The 26,861-nt window shown below is 38.8% G+C and overlaps 2 protein-coding genes across 3 annotated transcripts in view; one reads left to right on the plus strand and one right to left on the minus strand.

Annotated features, from left to right (window-relative positions):
- The window catches only part of LOC310766955 (uncharacterized protein), a 147,104-nt gene that overhangs the window by 113,372 nt on the left and 6,871 nt on the right, over positions 1 to 26,861 (plus strand). The window contains exons 3-5 of the mRNA XM_083623599.1: positions 11,803 to 11,937; positions 12,807 to 12,860; positions 24,615 to 26,861. The exon at positions 24,615 to 26,861 is cut by the window's right edge and continues 1,706 nt beyond it. Of these exons, the coding sequence (XP_083479725.1) occupies positions 11,803 to 11,937; positions 12,807 to 12,860; positions 24,615 to 24,638 (213 nt within the window). The 3' untranslated portion in view covers positions 24,639 to 26,861. The remainder of the gene's footprint in view (positions 1 to 11,802; positions 11,938 to 12,806; positions 12,861 to 24,614) is intronic.
- The window catches only part of ZNF407 (zinc finger protein 407), a 328,959-nt gene that overhangs the window by 27,055 nt on the left and 275,043 nt on the right, over positions 1 to 26,861 (minus strand). The window lies entirely within an intron of this gene.

The raw sequence follows: 26,861 nt of genomic DNA on the forward strand, positions 1-26,861 counted from the left end.
TGACCAAATATGGTACACTGGGGCCTGCAGCACAATTCAAAAGCCTCTATTCACTCAATCATTACATACTCAGACTTCAATTAAGCTCAGTTGAATAACTTTGCTCTGTGTATTAATGTGGTTATTGCTGGACGGATGATGGTGTATCTAACCATAATATGAAAAGGCGAATCGTGTTACAAATGACTGGGCTGTGGACGGAAGGAGAGCAGAGATCACAAGTAGACATGAGAAGGCATCCAGAAATGGGCATCAGAGAACAGAATATTGCAAATTTAGAGAGAGATCAACTGAAATATACTGGGATTTATTTATTGAATTTATAAAACTTGTATCTGCCTTTCTATTAGTTATATAAAGTACCTGACATACTTCCTAGCCTGTTATCCACTGGTTGCTGAAATGAGTTGAAAAGGCACCTGGGATTTTTAAGAAAGGAGGTGCTGCAGTTAATAATGGGGTTTCTATACCCTCCAACATTTCTCCAATAAAAATAGGGACATTCTTTACGAAAGCCAAGAATAGGCCTTTGCCAGAATCATTGGAAGGAAGTTAATCAGGCTGAATTGGTGTTGGATGGGAAACAATCAGGATCATGGGAGGATGTGGCTGGGATTAACTGAGGGGGTTGGATTGTAACAGGGTTGAGCAAAAGGCAGGTCCAATAAGGCAATATATTGTTAAATATATTGGCCTGCAGATGCTGCATGTATATGACATGCAGTTCATAGCATGGGAAAAGGCTGGGTCTCCTTGATCTAGAAAACGGATAGTGCATGATGGCAGCAACAGCTCAGAGAAAGCAATGGAATACAGTGTTTTCAAGGTCCTGTGACAAGCTACTGAAAAGGCTGAAGTGAGAAATTATTAGGTCTGATGCAGCAGCATGTTGTGCAAAGTGTATTGTTTTACAAAATATGCTATCAGGAAAAAATGCATTAGCTCTAATAAGCCAAAATGGTGTGATTCATTGCTTAATTTCAGGGTACCAGACTATAAAGTATATCAAGCCTGCCACAACTAATTTTTGCAGTGGCGTGCTATATGAAAAATGAAATGTCCAAGTGGCTACAAGTGAAAAGCTTCCATTTTTCTTCTGTGAATGAATATTACTTACTCTAATGATGTATAATAGCCTGCAACTACATTTAACCTGTGTATAAAATGGCAGCACAAACTGTTTACCTAGAGTTATGAAGAAGAAAATAGCAAATCAAGCAAAGGAATCTGTAGTGTATACATTAACCTCCCACATGCCAACATAATTTCCCCCTTCAGATGATCTATAACAGTGTCTTCTGTATCCATTTTATTTATTTATTTATTTCCTCTGTTACACAAATAGTTTAAGCTTCAAGTATCTAACGTGTCAAATCATGTGTGATAAATTGATGCCAAAATGCAGCTAATTAATAAGTCTGATGTTGTTTGGAGTTAAACAGATGCTGTTTCAACTGCAGCTATTAAAATATAATTATATTCTGTATTTCTCAAATGCACAGGTATGATATAAATTAAAACAAATTAAAGGAAAAAATATTAGAGTGCACTGTAATTTACAGAATAATAATAAGCATATATTGGGGGATGAAGCCTTAACTTATATAATACCGTAAAAATGAATTAATGTGGTCAATAAAAAGACAGCAATAAAAGGAATATACCAGTTATTAAAAATGGTGAAATTCCTTAAAAAACCCACACAACTGATCTGTCGTGGCTAAATCAAGGTACGGCTATTGATTATACTCATACACATGATGTCTGAAGTAGCTGCTCACTCTTATTTCCAAGGAGTATGAACGTGCATAGCAGAAACAACATTTTAGTACTAGCTTTTGTTATATGTTGAGAGCACAACCATTCTGCCTGCCTTTGTCTGTCTTGTTCGGAAAACAAGTCCTTATCACCTTCTTTCTTTCCCTTTTATTCTAAACTGATATATCTAGAGGGAATCAATTGACAGGGAGAAAACTGAAGTTAGAAAATTCTATCATTTTTGAAGTAAAGTTTGAGAGAATCTGATTAGGTCTCACACTGCAATACCAGGTATTCAGTTTTTGCCAAAGGGCCAGCTATTATTATTAACATCATTTGTCTGAATCATTACTCTGCACCTTGGTTCAGCAAACACTATGAAGATGGCATGGTAATAAATGACCGCAGGATTCTTTCCTGCTTCGGCCTGTTTTTATCTGCCACCTCTCTACCGTCAGCTCCATCTTTCTGAACCTCTCTGAATCCCCATCAGGGACGGGGCGTCTATTTGTTTTCCACTAGGTTACCACACTGTCTATTGTTGTTTGCACTAAAGGGTACAAATTCAATTCATTCTTGTGACATAAAAGCACTGATACAGTAAATTTTTTGCCCAAGAGAAAACACAAACAAAGTTGCTGAATACAGGCTATGATGTGAACTGCTAGTATGTTTGTGACCAGCTTTTCCAAGACAGTGTTACTTACCAAATGTCCCCCCCCCCCCGCAGCACACTAGACAATAAAATAGACTGTTTTAAACTTATATTAACCTTTGCAAATTGGCACTCAGCAGAGAATAGCGAGTTTGTAAAAAGGGTTAAATAGCAAAACCTAACTGTGAAGAGGACAGCAAATAATGGAATGGAAGGTAATGCAGCCTATCAGAGCTGACGAGATCAGGAAACCAATCACTTGCAGTGTAAAAGAATGTAGCAATTTGCTTGGTAATGATTAACGCAGAACGATAATAATATGCAACTAAGATGAAGATTTAAACGGTTTAAAATAAGGGTGGTGCAAAATGGAACCAAGAGTAGTGTAAGACCACTGACTACCGTATATTTTTGTTCCTGCAAACTAGATTTTACACTAGTCAGTTTAATTGCCGCTACCAATATGGAAAATATAATTGGTGCGTGATCTGAATGAGTCAATCAAAGTGAGCAAACTCTGGAAAACTGGGGGTACTACCCCAGTGTTGCTCAGGGTGCAGAGATTAATTTTAAAAAGATACATGGCAAAATATCTCTGTTGGTTGATAAAAAAGTACTTTCCACACTAGTGGGATGGGGGGGCACCCAAAGTATTACTATACATTTGATGATCTAGACAACCGTATAGAAGTTCTCCTAGTTCAAATTACTGTGCGTGATGAGGTCCCCAAGCCACCCCCTAAATAAATCACAATTCACACAAAATTTTGTTTAAGGTTTTTGGCATAATTTTGGCCACAACTTTATTAAAATACATAATGTAAGTGGTTGCTTAGGCATTGGTTACGACTATCTGTACACCCGGGACAGAACTGACTTCCGGATTCCAGCGAAAGCCAGTAAGGGAAAACAATATTGGGGAGAGAATGGGGCTGGGTACCATACCGTCACCCCTCCTCGCATGCTCCCATGGGCTTACACGGCCCTAGCCCCTTGCCAGGGATACGGACAAAAGTATGGCAAACCCCTGGATTCCTTTAACGGAATTCCCTTGCAGCAGCAACATTGGAGGGGCAGGCACAGCCAACCCTTACCCCTCTTACAACCAAATTTTAACTAATGCCTAACCACAACCTTACAAGTTGTGACGATTTGCTACGCAGTAGGCAAAAACCAAATGGCACCAGCCAATCTGCCAAATGGACAAAATTCCTACCAGGCCCCTGCCCCCAAAGCAGACAACCCCATGACAGGCATAGCAAGGTCAAGCGCAACAGCCCTAAATTAGGGAGGGTGGGCAGGCGAGCTGATGCACGCAGCAAAAGAGACTGAAAAAAAGCTGCGTGCCAAGAATATATAACCATTGGGCCAACCCACTAAATGGTAACATCAAAATCTCCCAAACAACCCAAATTGGTCCAATCACTGTCATGGCCATCCAAACAGTCCCGCCCAGTAACCAAGAGGGGGTGTCCTGTTAGACCCCACCGCAACACGTGCTCTCCATGAAGGAGAACACACTTTGCCTGAGCACTTTCCTATATAGAAGTTACATGGTGTGTATTCCTGCCCCCAGAAGTGATGCTAGAAAATGTCAAAGCTGGAAAACACAAATGATAATGTCTATTATTTTTCCCATACCAGTCAAAGCCTAATAAATATTTTTTTAAAACTGCATCCAAAATCCTATAATGTTTACAGTTCCTGGAACATTACCGTACGTATATCTTTCTCCACGTTCCTGCCAGAAGTTAAGAAGCTATCACTCGAAAATCGCTGGCTAATCCAGCTTGTGCTAAGATGGATTTTTAATGAAAGTTTAATGAATGATAAATACTTGTTTCTTGATAAATGTTTAATTATGGCAATAATTACCAACTGCTGAAAACTACTGTTGTGTTAATAATGGCATTTTAGTACACAAGCAGTTCCATGAGTCATGGGGCTGTTAAAGATCAGAATTCCATCTGTCTAATGCAAACTAGCAAAACAAAAGAAAAGTAATTAATAATTTGACAAATTACCCCATATTCTTAAAAATGATTCCTGCTCGTGGGAAAAGAATCTATTGATTCTCTTTTCAACAAGGAGTAGTAAATAGTCCTTGAGAAAGATATGAATTGCATATATCACCAACTGCCTACATTCCTAAGCTTATGGGTAGCATAACAAAATGTCCATACAGCCAAAAACCAACGGACACACTGATCACCAATTGCCATTCCTCAACAGTGGCTCCTTCTGTTGGTATGCTGCCAATTCTTTAGCTCTCACCTTCCAACTCAGTCTACTTAACTTACTTATTTACATGTATTTAAAACATTTAAACTCCCCCCATTCCCACCCAAGAAGGTTCAAGAGTGGCTTACAGAAAAATCAATAGAAACAGCTGGCACTGGCAACAGCCAATAATAGAGATATAGCAACATTAAAGTCAACTCTAAAAGGCCTGCAAAAATATGAAAACAGATCTGGTGCCAAGCCAGCCTTCCACAATCCGGGCATCACAATGGAAAAAGACACATATCCCCTCGTTACCTGCTTTATGTCTGGCGGAAGGTGGAACCCAGAGGAGAAACTTTGAAAGAGATCATAATAACAACAGCAGGTCCTTAGAGGTTTTATTTTATTTAAAAAATAGAACTTTGATCTATAGTTGGCAATTGACTAGGAACCAATGCTGTTGTTTCAAACTGACAAATATGACTCATGTGCCCATTGATGCCATGGACTGGTTGGACACAGAGGAATGGTAGAAGGAGCCAGCTGGGGAACCACCAAGGAAAGAATACTCAGAGCCCAGAAAGTGATGGTGGGACAATGATGAGTGGTCAGAGGGAGAAGACTGGGAAGAGGATGTGTTAGAAGCTGAAGAGGTAACGGCTTAGTGAGCTTGGAGAGTCTGTGGCGGAGAGAGGACCAGAATCATAAGCTGAAGCCAGCAAGTGGGAGGCGGGAGGCCAAGAGGCAGAGATGAGTTAGACTGGTGAAGTGTCCTGAGTGTCTCGCCCTTCTGCTGCAGCATGTTCCCCTCCTCTGTCTCCCAGACCCAGAAAAGGGCTAAAACAGGTGGCGCAGCAGCAGGCTGCACACAGACACAGTCTCTGATTGCTTAGGGGAAAGCCCTGGAGAGGAGAGGACCTAGATGGCTGTGGGGAGGTGGGGACTTTCAGTCTCAGCAACTAACTCATGGGGTAAGACCTACTGGAGATGAGCTGCTGTGCTCATTAAGCCTGATACTCAGCAAAGATCTCGTTTTTGCTTCTAAAGAATGAACCCCGACTTTGAACAGTGTGATTTACTGCTGGCTCACTCTTTGACAATTCCCAGGTAGGATTTTGTACTACTTACAGTCTTCAAAGGCAGCATGATGTATAACACATTCTAGTAGTTAGCAAACAGAATGTTAGTAGAGCACAGAAAACTGTGGCTCGGCTATCTCTGTTCAAGAGGAGCTGCAGCTTGTGAACCAACCTAAGAAGGTGCTTTGTATGTTAGATGTCACTCCAAAGATAAAAGAGCAGCACTCCCAGATTACAACCTGACTGTTCAGGAAAAGTGCAAATCCATTCAGGTTGATTAGCACTCACAAATCAGATTAACCAACTTCCACTACTTGTTGATTTACTACTTCTAGGGCTGTCATATTTCAAAAAGCAAAATATTTGACACCTGCGAAGTTATTGAATTTTTTTTAAGGAAAACCGCAAAATTCTTAAGCCTTTTAAAAAAACAAATCCAAATTGTTTAGCTTTTTTGAGGAAACCTAACCCAAAAATTGAGATTTTTAAGCTTTTTGAGCTGTTTGCGCTGCTTTTTCCATTGCGTTGCCATACATCTGGGTTTTCCCTGACATTTCGCCTACTTCTTCAGATGCTGCAAACCATAAGGACTCCAACCTCCAACATAAGGTTCTTTAGGTGTCAGTATGTGGCTTGATGGAGTGGAAAGAAAATAATCAAGTCTTTTTTGCACCTCTGTGTATTTGCTGGCCAGGGATAACTAGTTTACATTCAATTTATTTCACTGTGTAAGAGCTACAACTGAAATGATGATTTGGATCTTCTACTAATGTTATCATGTGGTCCATCTGTCACAGCTTGGCTGCCTTAGTAAATATAACTGAAAACATTACAGGGAAAGGGGAAGCAAACAAACAGCATATAGTAAAATTACTGTTCCTTTTTCAGATGCAGTCTTCATATGTATAGATATTATTACTCTCTTCCTGAATGGTTACACTAGCAGAAAGGTTAATGTGTCTCTGGTTTGTATTAGTGGTACTAATTAATAAAAGTGATCTTTTAAAGAAGGCTGCAAGTCGCTTAACTGTATGGTTTGCAAATACTTCTATTATGGGGAGGGGCAAATAGTTAATATACCTTATGACTATAGCTGCACATGAATATCTGGAAAATGTTCAAAACCAAAAGACAAATCACATGCCTTCAAGTCCATTGTGCTCTCTAAACCATAATTTGATTTCAAGACCCATATAAAAATTCTGAATGCAAGTTCTGGAAACTTGAGATTAGCAATATCTGACCAGCTGCTTCAAAGATTCTGCTGGAGGATCTTTTACTTTTACTAAGAGAACACTAAGCACAAAGTCAGCTACATGGTTCATTTTTCACAAATTACAATTTGTATGAGATTCTAGCACCACACTGTGCCTCACTCCTCCTTTTTCTTGGGTAACACCCATTGGCCTGCATGGCTAACAAATGCTGAAGCGCAAACATAATTTCTTCTACCAGTGGGATCCATGCCAACTTCTAGCAAAATGAAACATGTTAGTTTGGGGAAAACGTGCACTTCAGCTAAAAGAATTATCTGGCTGAACAAAACATTTAAAGGTAAAAAATTCCATTTTTGAGTTTTAAGTTTCAATTAATAGATTACCCTCCTGATGACATGCTTTTGAAAGCAGACAAAAAGCATTCAGACAATTCATAAAAGGTGCCGATAATTTGTAGTCCAGCACCAACCACATTCAGATACCCTCAGTGCTTGAAATGACTTCACTTCATTGGTCTAGTATCATACTGATAGTAATTCGAATAGCTTGCAAAAAACAACCATGGAGTTCTATTTTGATGGTTGTTGTGTAAAAAGAAAATCACCATCCAATGCATTTGTATCCTGCTCTTCCTCCAAGGATATAAACATAGAATATATCATTCCTCACACTCCCATGGAGTTACCATCAGAAATAGTGATTTGTAGGGATCTACAAACTGTGGCGGGACTTACTAGCCAGACTTTATTGTCCACCTACCAGCTGCGAAGTCCAACCCTATTACAATTTCATTAGGCCTTACTTCTTAGCATTACAGTGGTACCTCTGGTTGCGTACTTAATTTGTTCTAGAGGTCCACTCTTAACCTGAAACTGTTCTTAACCTGAAGCACCACTTTAGCTGATGGGGTCTCCTGCTGCTGCTGCACCGCCACATGATTTCTGTTCTCATCCTGAAGCAAAGTTCTTAACCCGAGGTACTATTTCTGGGTTAGGGAAGTCTGTAACCTGAAGCATATGTAACCCAAGGTACCACTGTACTAGGAATAGATATATGGATTACTAACTGTATGCAGGCATTTAATAAATAAGAATACTACAGATTTAAAAGACTCACACAGTGCAATTCTATATGCTTACTTTCAGTATGAATTTCTGCACCTCTTCCCACTTTTGCTGCTCTGAGCAGCTTTAAAAGAAAACATTTAAAAGCCCTGTATGGATGTGCATGCATGTGCGCACACACATGTATGTGACACAGATGCTGTCAGGACTTCTGTAAAGGTTGCTTCTTCCTTCTGCTTTAGTGCCAAATTGCAAGAAGGGGAAAAGAAAAAAATTGGACTGGACACTTCTCTCCGCCTCCTGAGTTAATCCTCCACACAAACAATTACAGATAGCTAACAGTTAAACATGCCAGAAATGAATCCTCTTGTTGTGCTCCTCTTATCAGGCAAGCCTCAAAAGAGCCCTCAGGGGAGGACTGAATTGCTATGCAAATGTGCCTGCTCTCCACTCCTCTGCTTAGACCTTGCTGTTCCTGCTTATTCATCTACAATGCTGAGAGTGTGCTTCAGAGCAAGTGCACCTTGTGAATGGTGACAGATACTCCAGTCCCAGAATTCTTTGGAATTTTTGAAGAAATTGGGTCAGGGAAGGAGCTTGCCAGAGGTGAGAAAATCTCTTGCTCCTGGAGTGCAAGCAAGGGGACAGGAAGTTATTTGCTATCCTGAGCGCTTCATGAATGCAGGTAGAACAAATGTCTATTCACTATACCTCTGGCTTCAAAGGTCCAAATACTTCTAATTTATCACCCTTCTCTTTCTCCAAAAAGTACATTTATGAACAAGGAAACGTGAGCCATATTAAAATGCACTGTGGGAAGCAAATGCCTTCTGATTCCAGGGCTTGTTTGTACACTAATCATGATTACCGGTACTTGTACTAAAGCCCTATGAATTCTCTGAAACAGTCTCATACTGCATTTGCTATAAATTTTGTGGAAGCAGTTGCCCTGCACCAGTTGTTCCTGGTTTAAACCATATGGTAATAGAAAGCATTCACTTTCACAGCTTGATTTATCCTTAGCTAACTATTGGTAGCCACTTTCTTATAACCTCATTTTGGTACTGGATTTAGATAGCAAGAATGAGAAGACAATTGTTCTTCATGGCTCCCTCCCAGTTAACTCACCAAAATCCAAACAGGAAGACCTCCAAAAGTGTTGCCTGTGCTGGTTTTCAGGACTTATGAGTTTCTTGCAGCAGCCCAAGTGGAGAAAATTTAATGCCACTTTAATGTGACAGACCACCAGGGATTTTCTGCTTTTGTTACATATCCCAAATGTGGCAAGCTATGAAACTGAAACAAACAAAAGAAATACACAGAGGAACCGAACCACAACTGAAGTGTTAATTTTGTGGACATGTATGTGTGTGCCTGCCATTTCCAACCTTTCTTAGAGAAGACAGCCTTGGCTTCAGTTTCCAGAAGACTGAATTGTTGAAATAAACTCTGCATGGGGTTGTCTTTGAAGCCCTACTGGTACAAAATGCAGTGGCTACAACTTGTGGCTGTTGAGGAAAGAACTTAACCACAAACCCAGGCTTGGACAGCGCAGTAAGCCAAAACCTCCAGCAACCCACACATTGGTCTAGTTCCACTAAGCTAAAGTTTGGCTTAATGTGATGTGTGAACCATGTCTCTGTGTGTCTTCTGGCAGGATGTGGAGACCTTGCTTCAATAGGCTGGCATAGAATCACAGAACTGTAGAGTTGGAAGGGATGTCAAGGGACATTTAGTCCAACACCTTGTAATGCAGGAATCCTGACGACAGCCGTCCCTGGGCTCGAACTACCAACCTTCAGGTTAACAGCCAGACACACTGACCAGTTGCACCTAGTTTTATCGTTACCAGGTTTAATCATTTTTCATCGTCACTGTTGTTACTTTTGGTAAAGTACAGATAGCATTATATTCTTTTTGTTGTTTTTGGTTTAGTTTTTATTATATTGTATGGATTTATTGTTATGATGTACATAACAACATATATTTAGTAGAAGAGTGAAACATAAGCAATAAAATATTATTATCATCTGAATTTTGAGGCACAAATATTTTACATGGCATCTTTAAACAATTCTCACAACAGTCCCCAACAAACAACAGGTAAAAACCAATAAACCATATGTTGCAAGACACAAACATAGTCACTGGCCTTTGTTGTTGTCGTCATTGGCAATAGAGCAGCTTCTTACTGTAGTGGAAAGAAAAGCTGCTGCGGTTGACAATGGTGAGCATTCACTGTTTTAAAAATTCTAATTGATAGCCACAAAGCTGTATGTGAGTTTCTGCAATGAAACAGAAAACAAACTGCTTCCTGACAAATGGCTGATGCCTAACAGTACTTCCACTGGGGGATTACCTTGGGAAACTGGAAAACAGATCCACAGGTATAATAAAACATGTATTGACAACTTAGGGTAGCTAAATTAGTGCTCATTATTGCCCTAGAGTTATAAAAAGAATGCCTTCATTGTATAATAATGGGCAACAAACACAGCTGTAGCTTTCAAGCATTACACCACAATTCTCAGTAATTTTATTAGCAAAAAGCCAATAAATAATATATCTATCCCTTCTAAGTATTCATTTTAAAAAAGGAAGAAAAGAAATTTATATGTATTGTATATGCGTGCTTACTATTTAGTACTGAATCTGAACACGTGCTTCCTTTACAGTCAGAACTAGAATAGATGTATTGGCAGCACCAGAATGTTGCTAACTACCCCACATCACATATGTGACCCCAGATTATTTGTCCAGTCTCCTCCAGATCCATAGGTTTGCACTCTATACCACTGTGCTTTTAGCTCTGCTTTTTATTCTTTTAGTGCATAATTTCTACTGTTTTATACATTGCTTAGAAATTTTTAAAATCTTAAGAGATTTAGAAATACTTTTAATTAATTAGTGCATTAATGCTTTGCTCTGCCAATAATGACATTCTATTTGAAAGCAAGCTACATTCAATTTGAATGCATAAACTCCCTGCCTAAATCAGGTATTTCAATCCTATTGCTTTTTGGTAGTAACCTGTGCACCTCCTTCCCATTCCTATTATGCAGTGATGAGGAAGAAGAGTTGGGATAAATTGCTGCTCCCCATTCTTATTATAAAGAGTTCACTGCAGGAAATAAAATAAAGCTTTCCCAATGCTTCTCACCCACAGAGTTGTGACTGCAAAATGCAAAGGTTGGAGAAAAGCCTTGTCATTGTTCTGGGATAGAAATGGATATGGAACTGCATCAAGTGGAATGCTTTCCTATCAGTCAGCTTAAAATTATTTCTAAGTAAATATTTCACCGCAGATTCCAATGAACTTTCTACATGAACCCATAACGACCAGTCAAGAAAGCTTTTGTTCACTAGTCAGAAGAACCCTTCACATTCTGAATTTATGCTGCTATTGTTCCTATCACTATCCTCCCACAGATCAGTGATAGCATGACTTCCACTGGAACCTATCTTTCACTGCTTATCCAAACACTGAGTTTGGTGAGAATTTTTCCTGAATAAATCAGGTCTATAGTCACTAATGCATTTTGCAGAAAAGGACAGAGAATGATTAGATAAGAACTGAACAAAATAAATAAAGCAGATCTATGCCATTAGCAAACAGTATGTTCTGTTTTAGAATGCTTATAATTTTGTCACATTATCCCCTAACATGCAGCTTTTCTCATTGCTTGTTTCTGGGGAAACTGTCCCAAGTATTTACAACTCCATATGCATGCAACATGTTTAATAACAATACATTTATAGGTACATACATATGCCGTATAATGAGAAGCAAGGGTTTTCTTTTCCAGATCAGCACAGTAGAAGACCTAAGCCCACACTCCTTTGGACATGAAAGAATACTGAATGACAGTCTTCAACAATTTCAAGGCACTAGGACAATGGTCAACAACCCGGCACCCACTAGGGCTATGGCACCCATGAAGGTTGTTATTAGACAGCAACAGTGTGTGTGCTTGATCTCCATAAACAGGAGCAGCAGGACATAGTTGACTTCCCATGGCAAGCGCAAGGTTGCTGGGGGTGGTTGTCTCTCTAACTCTGTGTTATGCCATGCTCCCTGTGGCAGCCAATTTATGTTACACCACACCTGCTTCATGGCAGTCATTTTGTGATTGGTGCCCCCAGCACCCTCTCAACATTCAAACTGTGCCCACTAGTCCAAAATGGTTGGTGACCTTTGTGCTAGGGAGCCAGTGTTCTAATATGGAGGTGTGCAGCAGAATATATACTTACACATATGGGTATACATGTATCTGCAACAGAGGATAAAATGCAATGCACCTAACGAAGTAAAATACAGCCCATGCAAGCTTGTGCCACAATAAATTTGTTAGTCTTTATGACTTTTTCTGTTGTGTTTGCTCCAATATGTCTACCTCTCTGGAAATTAGCCCACCTTCCTTCCAGCATGGAAACCTGGACAGCATATATGAAATTCTAGCTAACCAGCCAGCCAGGCACTGACCAGACCCAGACTTGCTTAGTGTGAGCAACTTGGTGGCATCATGCCCTTATTCTGGTATGACCATAACCAAGCTAGGATCCAGAACGCTACCTTAGGTGTGCCCAAGGGCTTGTAACTGGCCAATGGGAGTTGTCACTACAGTGGTACCTCTGGATGTGAACGGGATCCGTTCCAGAGCCCCGTTCACATCCAGAGCAGAACGCAACCCATGTCTGCACGTGCGCGGGTCGTGATTTGCCGCTTCTGCACATTCATGTGACATCATTTTGAGCGTCTGCACATGCACAAGCGGTGAAACCCAAAAGTAACGCGTCCCGTTACTTCCAGGTTGCCATGGAGCGCAACCCGAAAATGCTCAACCTGAAGCAACTTCAACCCGAGGTATGACTGTACTTTTTTCTTTAACAGCAGATAGTCCATGCTATATATCACAATCTGTTTTTTTAAAGTATCCTCCATTTTAAAAATTATTTGCTACATGGCATAAGGGCCTGCATTTTGAGAAATAAATGACCAGACCCTTGGGTCCAGGGAACTGGTCATGCAGTTTTGGAATGCCAGCCACAGTACAATGTTCAGATATTATTATTTTGCAAAAGATCCTAATGACACATTTGGAACAAAATCCCTTAATCCAATGCTAATTTCTGGATTTGTTTTTTGTTCGTAAGAGTTTCATTTGTTGATAAAGTAGCTATCGCATAGTATTACAGTTTGCTGTTAAACCATTAATGATGTTTTGTTTTGGAAAGTTTATCATCTATGGGTACAATGTTCAAATCAGCTGTTTTAAAAGTGAATCCTTACCAAAATAAGAGGCAATGTAAAATATATTAAGTGTTACAAAAAATAAATCCTCTGGCTTAGTTACAAAGTTAATTTAACTGAGTTTATAGGACAGACAAAGAGTTAAGCAAATCATATTGTTTTCAACAGCTGTAGCTGCTGGTAGCTCACCCTTACAAAATGACAACAATGAAGCTTCCTACTATCACAGTGATAGTTATTGTGTTGTTTCTTAACTTGGCAGGGTTACATTTGTGAAAATTTTAGAGACATCTGTGGGTGCTTTATAACATATTAACACATGCACCTCACTGTCGTCTTACTAAACAATGTGTTGTCACATTTGCTGTTTGGGCAGGACAGAATTGCTCATCTTCCCCTTACAGCCCATCTGGTTTCTCCCAAGCTGCTCAGGGAACAACAGAAAAAGAAAAATCCTAATGAATGTTATCAGGTGTGTGTGTGTGAGAGAGAGAGAGAGAGAGTGAGAGTGAGAGAGAGAGAGAGAGAGAGAGCGAAAGAAAGATTCTCATTCAGTGCAATAGGGTATTTTTTAAAAATACCCCTCCAACCTACATTGCATATCACTTGCAACATGATGTAATATATACAAAATTGATTATACTAGCCCAGAACTAATGTGAAGGAAAATCCATGGGAAAAGTTGTCTTTTTACTAATCCATGGGAAAAGTTGTCTTTTTACTAATCTGCACCTTTAAATTCAAGCAGAAACAGCACCAGCAAACACACACACACACACACACACAGTCAAGTAGTTAATTTTTACAGCTCAGTCATTTTTAATGAGGCTGTTTATTAAGGAAATCATACAAGAAAAAAAGGCTAATAATGCACAATGAAATTTGCAACGCATATTTTATGACTTTTAATAGTCAGTATAAAGAGTATGAACAAGCAATAAAAATAGTATGAAAACAATACTTGTGTCATTGGCAACCTGATGCCAGCTCTTTTTATGTTTTACACATAAAGAATTATGGGGCATCAATTTCATTTTGAAAGGGAGTCTAGGATCTCTGGTTGATTTTTCCCTCCTTAAAGAATAAGAGCAAAGCACATACACTATATATTCGACAGATCTGCTTCCTAAGAATCAACATGGTTCACACTATGTGAACTGTCACATTAATAACCCTATGCTGATATTCAAATTTTCTGTCTTAAGCTAAAGAAAGATTGAATACCCTGCTGTTGTGTGGCCAAGATTGAAGAGGTGTCTCACTGACATTGTTCAAAGTTTATGAAAATATATGAATGCTCAAATGTCATTGGTTTTGCGCCTCCAACAGACTGTGGTTTTATGAGAAATCAGTCTTTTAATCAAAATGATTGAATACCTTAAGGTCGAATCCAAAGATATCAGTTAATATCTAGAAACGTGCTATTTCTGCAGATTTTGCCAAGCTGTACATATTGTGGTACATTTTAAAGTGTTAATTTGTGCATTCCATATTGAAAATTGATCTTGAGTTTCAGCTTTTTGTCAAGCAAAAACATATGGTTACAAGCTCTATGCATTTTACATGACGGCTGTTGAAGCTGTCACATGTGCAAACTTGATAACCGATGTGACACATACGCAAATAATTTGCTTGTTTAGTAACAATTCAAAGATTCATTATTCATGCAAAAACACATTTTTAAATGATCAGATGGAATGAGTCTTCATTTTGCAAAATCTAGTCTAGTTGGTGTACAAACACAGATAAAATAAAGCTGGAAACTAAGTGGTATTAAAACAAATCCAAGAATATGAGTATTTCCAGATAATTATTGAAGCAGATGGTGTTTTTTTTGTTAATTCTGCCATCAGTCTGAGAACTTGATGTCTTACATCTGCACTTGGTAAAATAAATTTTGCCATTGACATTATCACAGTTTTCTCAAAATACTTCAGTCAGTTTTATCCCATGATTTCCTAACACCTGCTGCAGCGCATGTCTGTCAGACGCAACTGTTTGAAAGCATGCCTTCAAAGCATGCTTCCTTATCCCAAACTTTTAATTTTGATTTATTTTATCTATAATAATAAAAATTCCAAATTTCCATAGCAACAGCTATTAAACGAAGCTAATGGCTGCAGAGTTGTCAGGGTCTTCGGCTTCACAGAGTCTCATCTCCCAGGGTCCTTCTGGGAGCTTTGCTCTGTAACAAACTCTATATCTTGTCCTGATCCCTGTGCCTCTTCAAGTCAAGGTGCCTCATTAGCCCTTGAATTACCCTAGTTTCCCCTATGTTTTGCTGAACAGTCACCATCTATCATTGCTCCTATGACATAACCTTATATTCCTGTGACAAAAAACAACCCAATCTTTTATCCCAATCTTCACCCACTCTTGCCCTCTGGTTCTGCTTACTCTCACCCTTCTTCTAAGTCATGCCACCTTCAATACCAAACTTCACCCATTTTGCTTGGATTACTAGCATGGAACTAACTTCTTTCTACTCAACCATAAACTTGTCTAGTGTCAACACTTTGACCTGGTAAAGCCTCTGCATATATTGCAGAGTTACCCATGCTCTAATGGGTTAAAGCCGCAACCCTAAAACCCACTTATCTGGAAGTAAGCATTGCTGCATTCAATAGGATTTCCTTCTGAGTAGGTGATTAGGTTTGCATTATAAGCCCCCAGTAGGCATGGGGAACCTTGGGTGAGCCAGATGTTGCTGAACTACAACTCCTAGGGTGATTCTCAGGGTCCCGTCCAACTCTACAATTCTATGATTCCCATCCTCCCTGGCCATTGACTATGCTTGCTGGGAATGATGATTTCCATGCTTGCTGGAAAGTTGCAGTTCATCAACTTTTCGAGGGTCAAAGATTCCCAACACCTGGCCTACTAAGACTTAAGGTCATATTTTAGAGCCCTCATCCTGTACACAGGCTCCAGACCCTCTCATGTGGTGGTGGTGGCGGCGATGATTGTTATTATTATTATTTTAAACCCTCTTACAATAAGGCCCACTACAGTCAATGTTTTGGAATGCTGTTCACAGAAAATTAAGTAAAATGTATTTTTAGTCTTAATAAACATAAGTTATGGCTTGAAAAATACACTGCAGATATAGAATACCCAGTGAAATACTCCTGTTCAAGCTTCAAGTGATACCATCTTCCAAGATACTTTACTCCATTCGTCCTCTCTGCCCCAGTTTCTCACCCCTTCTCAACAAGCAGTCATCATTCCATGTGGACTTCCCCTGGCACATAAGCTTCCCCTCTCTAAAGTTTTTTTCACTATTGTTGGTTAACTAAAAAAAGGGTCTGGACTTGCCACTGGTGAGTACTAAGGAAATATTAAAGTTTCTAAGAATCTCAGAGTCATATTATGGTAGCCTGACAAAACTGCACAAAAAGAACTGACATGTAAAATGGTTTTAAAAACACCAATGTATAAAGCAAAAGGAAACATAGGTGCAGTTAATTTACCTATGTTGCCAATAGCCAGGCATAACATATTTCACAGTGTCTTAATGTAGCCTGTAGCCTGCCTACCCAAACAATGTTGTGATACTTCCAAGTTTGTTCCCAAGCTTCAGATTGTATGTCTCTCTGCCACCTGGGGGCAGGGAGAGGAAAGAGGTGCAAAACAAAGTCACATGGATTTGTCTGCTTTTGGAAAATAACTATCAGAATTAGAAAATAATCTGAATGCTAAAAATAAAATACAGAAAAAGAGTAGTCATAACTGGGACATTCTGAGGATTAACATCAATCTAGACTGGAGTAACAGGACACAAGCTATAAAGGTACATTGCAGGGAGCTGGACTAGACAATCCTCAGGGTCCCTTCCAGTTCTATGATTCTGTGATCTGAGACAGGGATTGTGCAACCCTATGTTAACTGACTTCATAGACCTTCAATAAGAAAACTGCTTATTTACCTCTGGCCAACCAGTTTGCCTAATTAAAAAAGCAGATGCTATTGTTGAGATATTTACACCTGGGCTTCAATCAAAGCACAATCCTACACCTCAGATACATTGGATGATGAACCAAGAAAAATCTTATTCAGTCTTGGCACTTGGATCTCAATCATAATACAGTGGTATCTCAGGTTACATACGCTTCAGGTTACAGACTCCACTAACCCAGAAATAGTACCTCAGGTTAAGAACTTTGCTTCAGGATGAGAAAGGAAATCGTGCTCCGATGGCGCGGCAGCAGCAGGAGGCCCCATTAGCTAAAGTGGTGCTTCAGGTTAAGAACAGTTTCAGGTTAAGAACGGACCTCCAGAACAAATTAAGTACTTAACCCGAGGTACCACTGTAATGCCACAATTCTAACTGTTTAGACGATACAAAGGTTTAGGGCTAAAAGTTGGAGGAACCTAGATTTGTTGGCACTATGCTAACATTGCCTTCAGATCAGATCACTATCACTGAAGTGTAGCCTACCTCACAGTGGTGACTGTCTTGAGTAAAGAGAGAGATAATTCATTTTTGTTGCCCTTGAAGAGAGGGAAGGATGCAAAGGTGATGCATAAGCAAGGAGGAAAGAATATATAGAGAAAGCAAACAGGGAAAATGGGACAAGGCACAGAGAAGAACAAAAATATTGGCAAGGAATTTCTGTTGAAAATGCAATGAGAAGGGAAATGAGTGGAAGTTGATGAGGCTTGTGTGGTCAAAGGACACAGTAATGAGATAAACAGTTGCATTTTAACCAGAAGCAAAGCACCGAAGTGACACATCGGCTCTCCAGGTTAAGAGGTTTTAGCTCCAAGTTCAGATGTTACCAGCCCTCAGTAAGATAATACAATCTACTCATAGTGAACTCATTTTCCAAGAGTGGATCCATATGTAGCCAAAATGGCACCATCAGCACAGAAAACGGAGTTATAATGAGACTCAGGGGAACTCCAAGCATAGCTGTCAACTTATAGATTTGAAAATAAGGGACCAGCAGCCTCGAAAATAAGGGATCAGCAGCCAAAATAAGGGATTTTCCGAACACAGGTATGTTCAGCTTCTGAGCCCCTCTGAGCCAAAGGCAGAAAGCCCAGCCAGCAGCCAAACGAAGCCTCAAGCAGTGGCTCCCACAGCGCAGCAACCCGGCAGAGGGGATGCAGCAAGGAATACCACTGTCACCTCTCCGCTGGGAAGCACTGAGCAAAGGTGAGTCCCCAGGCAACGCGGCTGGGCACAAGGCATGCAAGCTCCACCCTCCAGTCATTCTTAGACTTCTTATTGGGTGAGCAATGCAGCCAAGCAACACAGTTGGAGCCTCCCTCCTCCCTGGCCGGCAGGCAGGGAGGGAGAGGAGCTGCTTCCTTTGAAACCTGGGAAATTTAAGGGACATCATCAATAAGGGACAGTAGCGGGACATGGTCCTGGGATAAGGGACTTTCCTGCAAAATAAGGGACGGTTGACAGCTATGACTCCAAGATAAGTACAAAACATATTTAGGTGGAAAAAATCGTAAGTGATCCTTTGCCCCCAACAACAAGATAAGGACTGAGCATGCTCAGTGGCCAGGAACACTGGCTGCTTTGAGGGTGGAATGCAGCATGCTGGAACTGGGCATGGCTGGCTGGGCTGAACTGTGAATATGAATGCTCCATATGGCAACATTTTGTCGCAGGCTGCTCTTGTCCTCTATAAACACTACTGCTAATTGATCAGATTTGATTATTTAAATGTTTTGGATATCAGCCACAACTTCTGGACAAATGCAGCTGAGAATGCATGATGATTTGTAATCATTGATTCAATGGTATATTATTAGTTCTCATATAAAATATTGGGAACATGATATCTTAAAAGAAAGAAAAAATTGGTCTGAAAATATGCCTCATTTGGCAAAGACCCTGAGTTTAGGCTCTGTTTCATTCACTGCCAAGCAGAAAGAACTGAAAGTTATAAAACTAAAACAATTGCTTTCATTTATATCTGTGCCTGATTATTCTGATAGCCGAAATGTCTGAATAAGTTCAGAATGTGTAAAGCCTGTCACATTATAGAAACATGTCTCTTTAAACTAAATGTGAAATTCCAGTAATTGAAGTGATAAATCTAGTGTTTTTGCTGAGGTACTTTTGATGAGAACTACAGTAGTAAATTAGAAATTATTCTGTGCTGTTATATCATGGTAAAAGCCTTTCCATTATCTATTGTCAGTCACTAGGGATGGGCAAATAACTCAGTTGTCAATCTAACTGTGAAACTTAAAGTTCTGGGAATAATCAATAAAATGGAAAAAAACCCACCCTTCTATTATTCTCATGTAATTCTTTCGACAACTCTAAGTTGTTTTTTCCCCTTTTACTTCTGCACATCTCATTTATTCACAGATATATTGGATATGTTGGAATATTTCATTTTTTATAGCTAGTTGTGTGTCACTGTGTTTTCACAGGGTATACGAGAGCTACATTTCAATAAGAACAACTAGCTATAACTTGACTTGTAAATGCAGTTTTATACATGATACAGACTTAATTAAATTAGCCATAAGAACTACCTATGGTTTTTTAAATTGATTTTTCAGTGCTACTATTTATTGCTTAATATGTCTACTTTAAAACTTCATGCTTTTGGTGCTCTTTTTAAAAGTCATGGGGATATCATCCATAAGTTGGATCACTGATAGCCCAAATAGTGGCATAAATTCTGCTTGCTGCTGGTAAAATAATGCTTGTTACACACCAACTGTAATCTAAATCAAAAATCATTTACCTCATCAGTTGCAGTGCAGGTTAAATAATCAACTGTGAAATTTAAACATAATGGCTAGGAAAGAGCTCAGTCAGTAGAAGATGAGACTCTTCATCTCAGGGTTGTGGGTTCGAGCCCAACATTGGGCAAAAGATTCCTGCATTGTAGAGGGTTGGACTAAATGAGCCCTGCGGATCCTTCCAGCTCTATGACTATGAACTACAAACTGGATTTAAAGACTGAGTGTATTTTGTGGCTCAGATGTATAAATGTTGCTTGACCCTCATTGCATCTGTGAATGGGGGGGGGGGAGGCCTGTAGCTCAGGTAGAGAACCTGCCTTGCCCACAGAAGATCCCAGGCTGGGAATGTCCTGTCTGAAATTCTGGAGACCTGCTGCTAGTCAGTGTGAACAATATTGAGCTAGATGGACCAACGGCCTGATTTGTTGTAAGGCTGTTTCCTATATTCCTTTGCAATGTATGCAAGCAGTGTGCACCATCACCTCAGCAGATAGCCAGACTTAACAGCAACCAGGACCATTCTTACAATGAGACAGAGTGAAGCAGCCATCTTAGGAGGCAAATACTGAGGGGCAGGAAATCACACATACATACAACTCTAGAATTGGAAGGGATCACAAGGATTATCTAATCCAACCTTTCAAGTCATAAGGTCTTGAATCATACAGATGATTGGTTTGTGCAATTGTTTGACATTTAATTTACAAATACCTGGATCCATGTGAACAATTCATTTGTTCAACTTTTATTTCTTTCAAGATCTGTACAACAGTACAATGTCCTTACTGCTTACAGGGTGCAATTTAAGGCAATGAGCCATAATGTATGATTTCCCATGCTTTTTTTTGGAGCATGAGTGAATTTAAAAGAAGCATAAAACCTCCCGTAACCAAAGGCTTTATTGATCTTATATTTTCTATGTTTTTAAAAAGTACTGTACTACATTTAGCAATAAGCTAAGTGGGGGGTAAAGCACTCAATCCACCCCACCTCACTACAAATATGGAATCCCGTTTTAAAGTTGCTATGGTCATCTGCAATGGAGAATTTTAAATAGTAGCATAGTCCTTCTCTTCCAAGAAGAACCTGGTTATTTTCAGTGTTATACAGAAAACCATCCTGTACCCCCCCCCCTCAAATCTGATGTGCCTTCCTCCAACATCTCTCTCTATAGCTATGCCTCTGGGACTTTTTAAAAGAGAGAACTGGTTGTTGTCAGCATGCCACAAAGGAACTCCTGCTCCATAATATGGCATTATAACAGTGATTTTATAAAAATTATCTCCTAAAACAGAACCCTAAAGATAATAATGCAAAATCTGGCAGAATCTGTGCTAGCATGAGAGAACCTTTACACGTCAGAGCAGATCCACATCGCAAGGGTCTTTATTAAAAAATTATAGCTTTCATAGTGCTCAGTTGCCTGTGGGTCACTACCTTCTGGCAGAATATTTTTTGTTAAGTACTGTACACAAAAGCACACTGAGCATCACTTATGTCTGTTGAAGAAATAGGGTTCTTATTTCAGCCCTACTCCACCACCTGCAGTACAAAACAGTATAATCTTCAGGAAGTTGCTTCAGATAGGCTTCCAGGGGAGGAGCATGGCAAACTAAACATCTTCTGTTGACAGCTCGTTGACAGAGATCATTACTGGGGTATATGGAGTGTGAGCTAACTTCTATCTTAAAAAGAGATTATCATTAAAAGACTGAAAGCAAAAGAAAAGCATGTTTTAATTGTTTGCAAAGTTTTAAATGTCCAAGGGCTGTTCCTGTTGTTAGAGATCTTTATTTTATTTTACTTTTAACTTTTTGTTTTTTCAACGAAAAATGCTGAATTCAAATTGAAAGTACATTTTTTATGTCACTATGGGAAAGGAATGCAGCTTGACAAGGAATGTTTTGCAGACCTTAAAGTTGATATGGGAGACTGAAGCTCTTAAGGAAGAGATGTGAAGATCTTAAGGTGGAGACTGGGCTATTAATAAGAGCATTCAGTATGGCAAATAAATTGTTGGACACCCCATTGACTGTTGTCATTTTACAGCAATTATTGAATAAGCAATTAAAAGAGATCAGAGCTGAACTGATGAAATGGGCTAGAGAAGGATGAAACTGAAAGTGGAATTAAAGAAGTCACAGAAGCTTTGGGGAACAATTTCAATAAAGGATTGCCAGAACAGTAGAGTGAAATGGTAAAGTTGGAGGTAGTATATGATGCAATGGAGAAGACATTGACACAGGTGTCTAGAGAAATGAAACAGCCAAATGGTGGACTTAAGATGTTGGAGGAGTGGAATGAAACCATGGGTGCAGAAATCAAGAGATATCCTGAGCTAGCAGAGATATAATTGAGAAAGAAAGGATTCTGTGGACAATTTAGAGTGAATTCAGAGGAAAAAAGCTGCCAAACCTCTGAAGCTTCTCTCGGAAAAAGAATGAAATAAGTGGAAATAAAAAAGGATTAGAGAGTCACAACAAGTAACATTAGAAATGGGATTGGAAGATATGGAACTGGGTGTGAATTTATGAATATACGATAAGTAAATAACTATGGAATATTATTTTAACATATGACCACAGTGGAGAGATTTTTGTGTGAACAAAGATGAATAACTAGAGAACCCCTTTTGGACTTTTTGTGTCAAAAGGAAAATCAATAAATTTGAGACTTTTGAGTCTGGCTCTACCTTTGAGAGAGGACTTTGTATTTTCATTTTCTGTTTTCATTTAGATTAGTTCATTTTTTATAGTTTTTTTATTATGAAAATACTTAATTTTTTTAGAAAGTTGCATCAGATAGTCCAAAATGCATTAAAAGGAGCAAACTACACAATAATCTTGAACACAGGAGTTGTGAAAGATTCTAACCATGACAAATGAACTAGGAGAACGCAAAATAAACCTAGCTGATTGGAAAAACACATTGATCAGTGCATTCATTGTTACTCCAAAAAAATATTGTGATTGTTTATTGATATCTATTTGATAGTCATATTTGTATGGAAACCAGAAAGGAAAAAACATACTATGCTACATCATGTCAGAGCCCCATTGCTAGATAATGGAGTTTTTTTGTCTTGAGTCATGGAAGGCAGGGACTATAAAGAAACTGGGGAGCAGTAAACAGAAAGTGGGCATCAGATGGGAAAACATTTAAGACTGCAAGGCACCACACCTGGCAGAATTCTCTTGGAGCTCAGTTGGGTACTAGAAGCTGAGTATGGGAGAAGGAAAATCATGTGGTCCCTTCCAACTCTATGATTCTATGATTCTATGAGCAGTTGAACCCTCTTCTCTCTTTACCTGAGGCTGGTCCAAGAATCATGAACTCGGTACTGAGCTGTGTCACAGATTGCCCCCAGTTTGATGGGTTCATATACTTGGAAGGAATGGGAGGTTGGTGTTTTTTTAGTTTGTTTAAATCAGAAAATGCAATAAAAATACAATAAAGGCTATACAACAATTAATCACTTAATATGAAAATGTGAAGGGTTCTGCTGTGAAATATGACACATTGTCTAATGGGGTGGGGAGAGAGAAAACATATTTCCTATAAGCTTTCCTTATCAGAATTGGCATGAAACCTACTTTTCTAAGATTGCTCACAAGTCACAGAACCTGCCTTTCTTTTTAAGTCATGCATTAAATATGCATCACGACTCCCACACAGAAGCTCTACCTCACAGGTGAACTGTGTGTTCTCTACTAAATAAATATCCTGAACACAGAATACACACACACACCCTTCAACTATTGTAATTTTATATGCTTATTCTTTTACTTCACTATTACACTTTATTGTTCTAATTAAATGTTAACATCCTTTTGAAAAGAAGAGAAAAAGTGTACATTGAAGATATTTCTTTTGCGCTTGTAACTGACATGCAGCTGAAATTATGGCTATAAGCTTCTAGTCAGTTATGCATGCTTGACTATCACATGCAAGGAGATATTTATATGCATAGCTGATCAGAAGACTGCACTCTAAGGGTTCTCCAATCTTGCGAAAAGTGTTAGACATATATCAGCTGCTTTGACCAGTGCCACTATAAGTGACCCAACTAGTTCAAATGTATACCTAGTTTAAAGGTCTAATACTTCAATTTTAATAAGTGTATTACCCGACATTAGATACATTATTTTATAAGCAGTGTCAGAGAAACAAATCTGCAATGATTTATGAGAATATTTTATTGCTCCAAAGATATGAAGAAATAGGCTATATGAATGGTAGTTTGGGGTAATAAAAATGAACAGCATTTGAATGTAAAAATATCCCCCCCCCCAAAAAAAACCTAATCTTTTTCCATTCATCAGCTTTAAGGATATTTACTCACACTTTCTTTTTAATGTTTACCTATTTGCCATTCTACGACAACATAAATGAAAAGCACCTTTAAGAATTTGACACAATGCCTGTAACAATGATTTGCATTACTGAGCATTATTCCAAACTCAGTGCTTCTGACCCACAACAACTGTACAGTATTAGATACAATCTGCAATGAGATAAATGAACACACTTCACTCTTTTTTCCTTTTTCTTTTTGGTTAGTTTACTTTGCTGTCAGATCACAGTTTTTTCTAATGAACTATATCATCTGTTCACCATATCCTTTAATATTATTCAAATATTTTGCAGATGACAAGAAAAGAATACTCATAAGACCATCTCATACTCCATGCAATGTGGAGCAGCTGTGATCAACTAGTTTGCTTCCAGGCCCCTAAATTTCAATACATGTTGTGCTTTGATGGTGCCTTGAGATGCACTGAAATATACCTTGACAGACCCTGGAAGCAAAAGGAAAATGAAATGAAGATGCCTGAAGATATTTGGAAAATAAAACCTCGAAATACTACATGTTGTTGAAATCAGTGTGAATATATCCTTTGCAAAACATCATGTCAAACTATTATATGTCAATAGAGATTGAAAGATTGTTAATGCAGATCACTTACATGAAATTTTACCAGTATGCCTGTGAATTGCCTCCTGGGATATGTATTTAAAATATTGCTTGAAAAATTCTGCATAGGAAGCAGTAAGCTTTATATAATAATGACGGGGGGGGGGGGAGTATGCTCCTTTTTAAGAGGTTTTCCATATATTTACAGATATACTTGGGAAGGAATCCAAAGAAAAACTAAAGTGCATGCTAATTTCTTTTTTAAAAGCTTTCCCCCAACACCAAATAAAGAGCAGGTCAAAAAGTTGGTGAAATTATGTGCTATTTTCCCTCCTTCTGTACTAGAAATTCCAAATTAGTGAGTCTTAATAGTCTAAACTTGCAATTTCTGCTTAGTGGTGTGGGTGGGGTGGTGGTGGTTTTAGAAACTATACTTCAAACCAAAAAAGTAAAATGAAGCAATTAATGGTAAGTGACAAATTTTGTTCTACATATGAAGCTTATAATGATGATTTTTGTTTGTATTATTGTGCAGTTGTTATCTCCTCTCTCTCTCTCTCTTTGTGTGTGTGTGTGTGTGTGTGTTATTGTGATTAACAAAATACTTTTTCATTTAGATAGCAAAACATTTATTTCTCTTTCATCAGTTTCTGATAAAAATGAAAAATAGTATATATGTTAATGAATGGTTGGCATCTTGTATGCTTCTTAATGGTACAGTGTATGTTTATGTTTTTAAATGTGTTATAAGTCTCCTGGAGACGTTTAGGTAGCAAGCAACTTACTACTACTACTATTAATAATAATAGACATAACAGTGTTGTATAAAAAGGAATACCACTACTGAATGTTCTTAGCTAGTATGCTCAGACCTTTTTTTGCAGTTAACAATGTTAAACTCCCTTAAAAGGCACCTAATGGTGACATTTGCTGATTGCTATGTGCCACATCATGACTAATGGTTTAAAAATACACCTAAAGCATAGACTCCCCTCCTTTTTTCAGCAGGAAAAAGCAATTGCATTTTCTTCTGGAAATGACCATTCTAGGGGACCCCACTTTTGTGAATTTTTGATCAACCAAACATAGAACTGGTTTTGGATTCCTAAACTGAACAAGCCTTCACCAGAACATGACGCTGGCAGAGAATCTGCCTAAGTTAGAATGCACTGTTAAATGCTGGTTTTTATACCTCCATGAGATTGCAAAAAAGGGTCTTGCTGTGATAAATGCAGCCTGGCTTTCTCTGGAATTATGGGCCTGGGTGCTTTTTTCCCTTTTTCCCTTCTTTCTTTTTGCTAAAGCCTTGCCATAGCTGAGAAAAGTCTGTTCTTTTGACCTCCTCCCTGCTTTTCAGACAGTGGACAAGGAAAGAAGGTACAACCTTCTTTCTCTTCCTTTCTCTCTCTTGCCATCTTTCCAATTCATGGTAACTTCCTCCCCCCCCCTTACTTTCTTATCACTTCTTCATATTTTTTTTAAAGAGCTCTGATCTCATCTCCATTGCTTCTCTGAGCACCTTATCTTACCCTCCAACTTTTCTCCAATGAAAATAGGGACATCCCTTTGCATAATGATAATTTTAATATTTATACTCTACACATCTTACTGGGTTGCCCCAGCCACTCTGGGCAGCTTCCAACATATATAAAAACATAAGAAAACAGTAAACATTTTTTTAAAAACTTCCCTATACAAGATTGCCTTCAGATGGCTCAGGGGTCAATAACTCCATACCCTCTAACATTTCTCCAGTGAAAATAGCGACATTCTAAGGAAAAGTGGGACATTCCGGGATCAAACAAGAAACTGGGATGGCTTCTCTAAATCACGGACATCCCTGGAAAATAGGGACACTTGGAGGGTCTGCCTTATGAGTCCACAAGCCAAACTTCAGACCAAATTTACGCACTATTACATATCTATTACATATCTATTACATATCTGTCATGTGATCTAACTTCCACCCAGCCATTCAT

The sequence above is a fragment of the Podarcis filfolensis genome (assembly GCF_964270895.1).
Source record: "Podarcis filfolensis genome assembly, chromosome: 7".
NCBI classification, from domain to species: Eukaryota; Metazoa; Chordata; class Lepidosauria; order Squamata; family Lacertidae; genus Podarcis; species Podarcis filfolensis.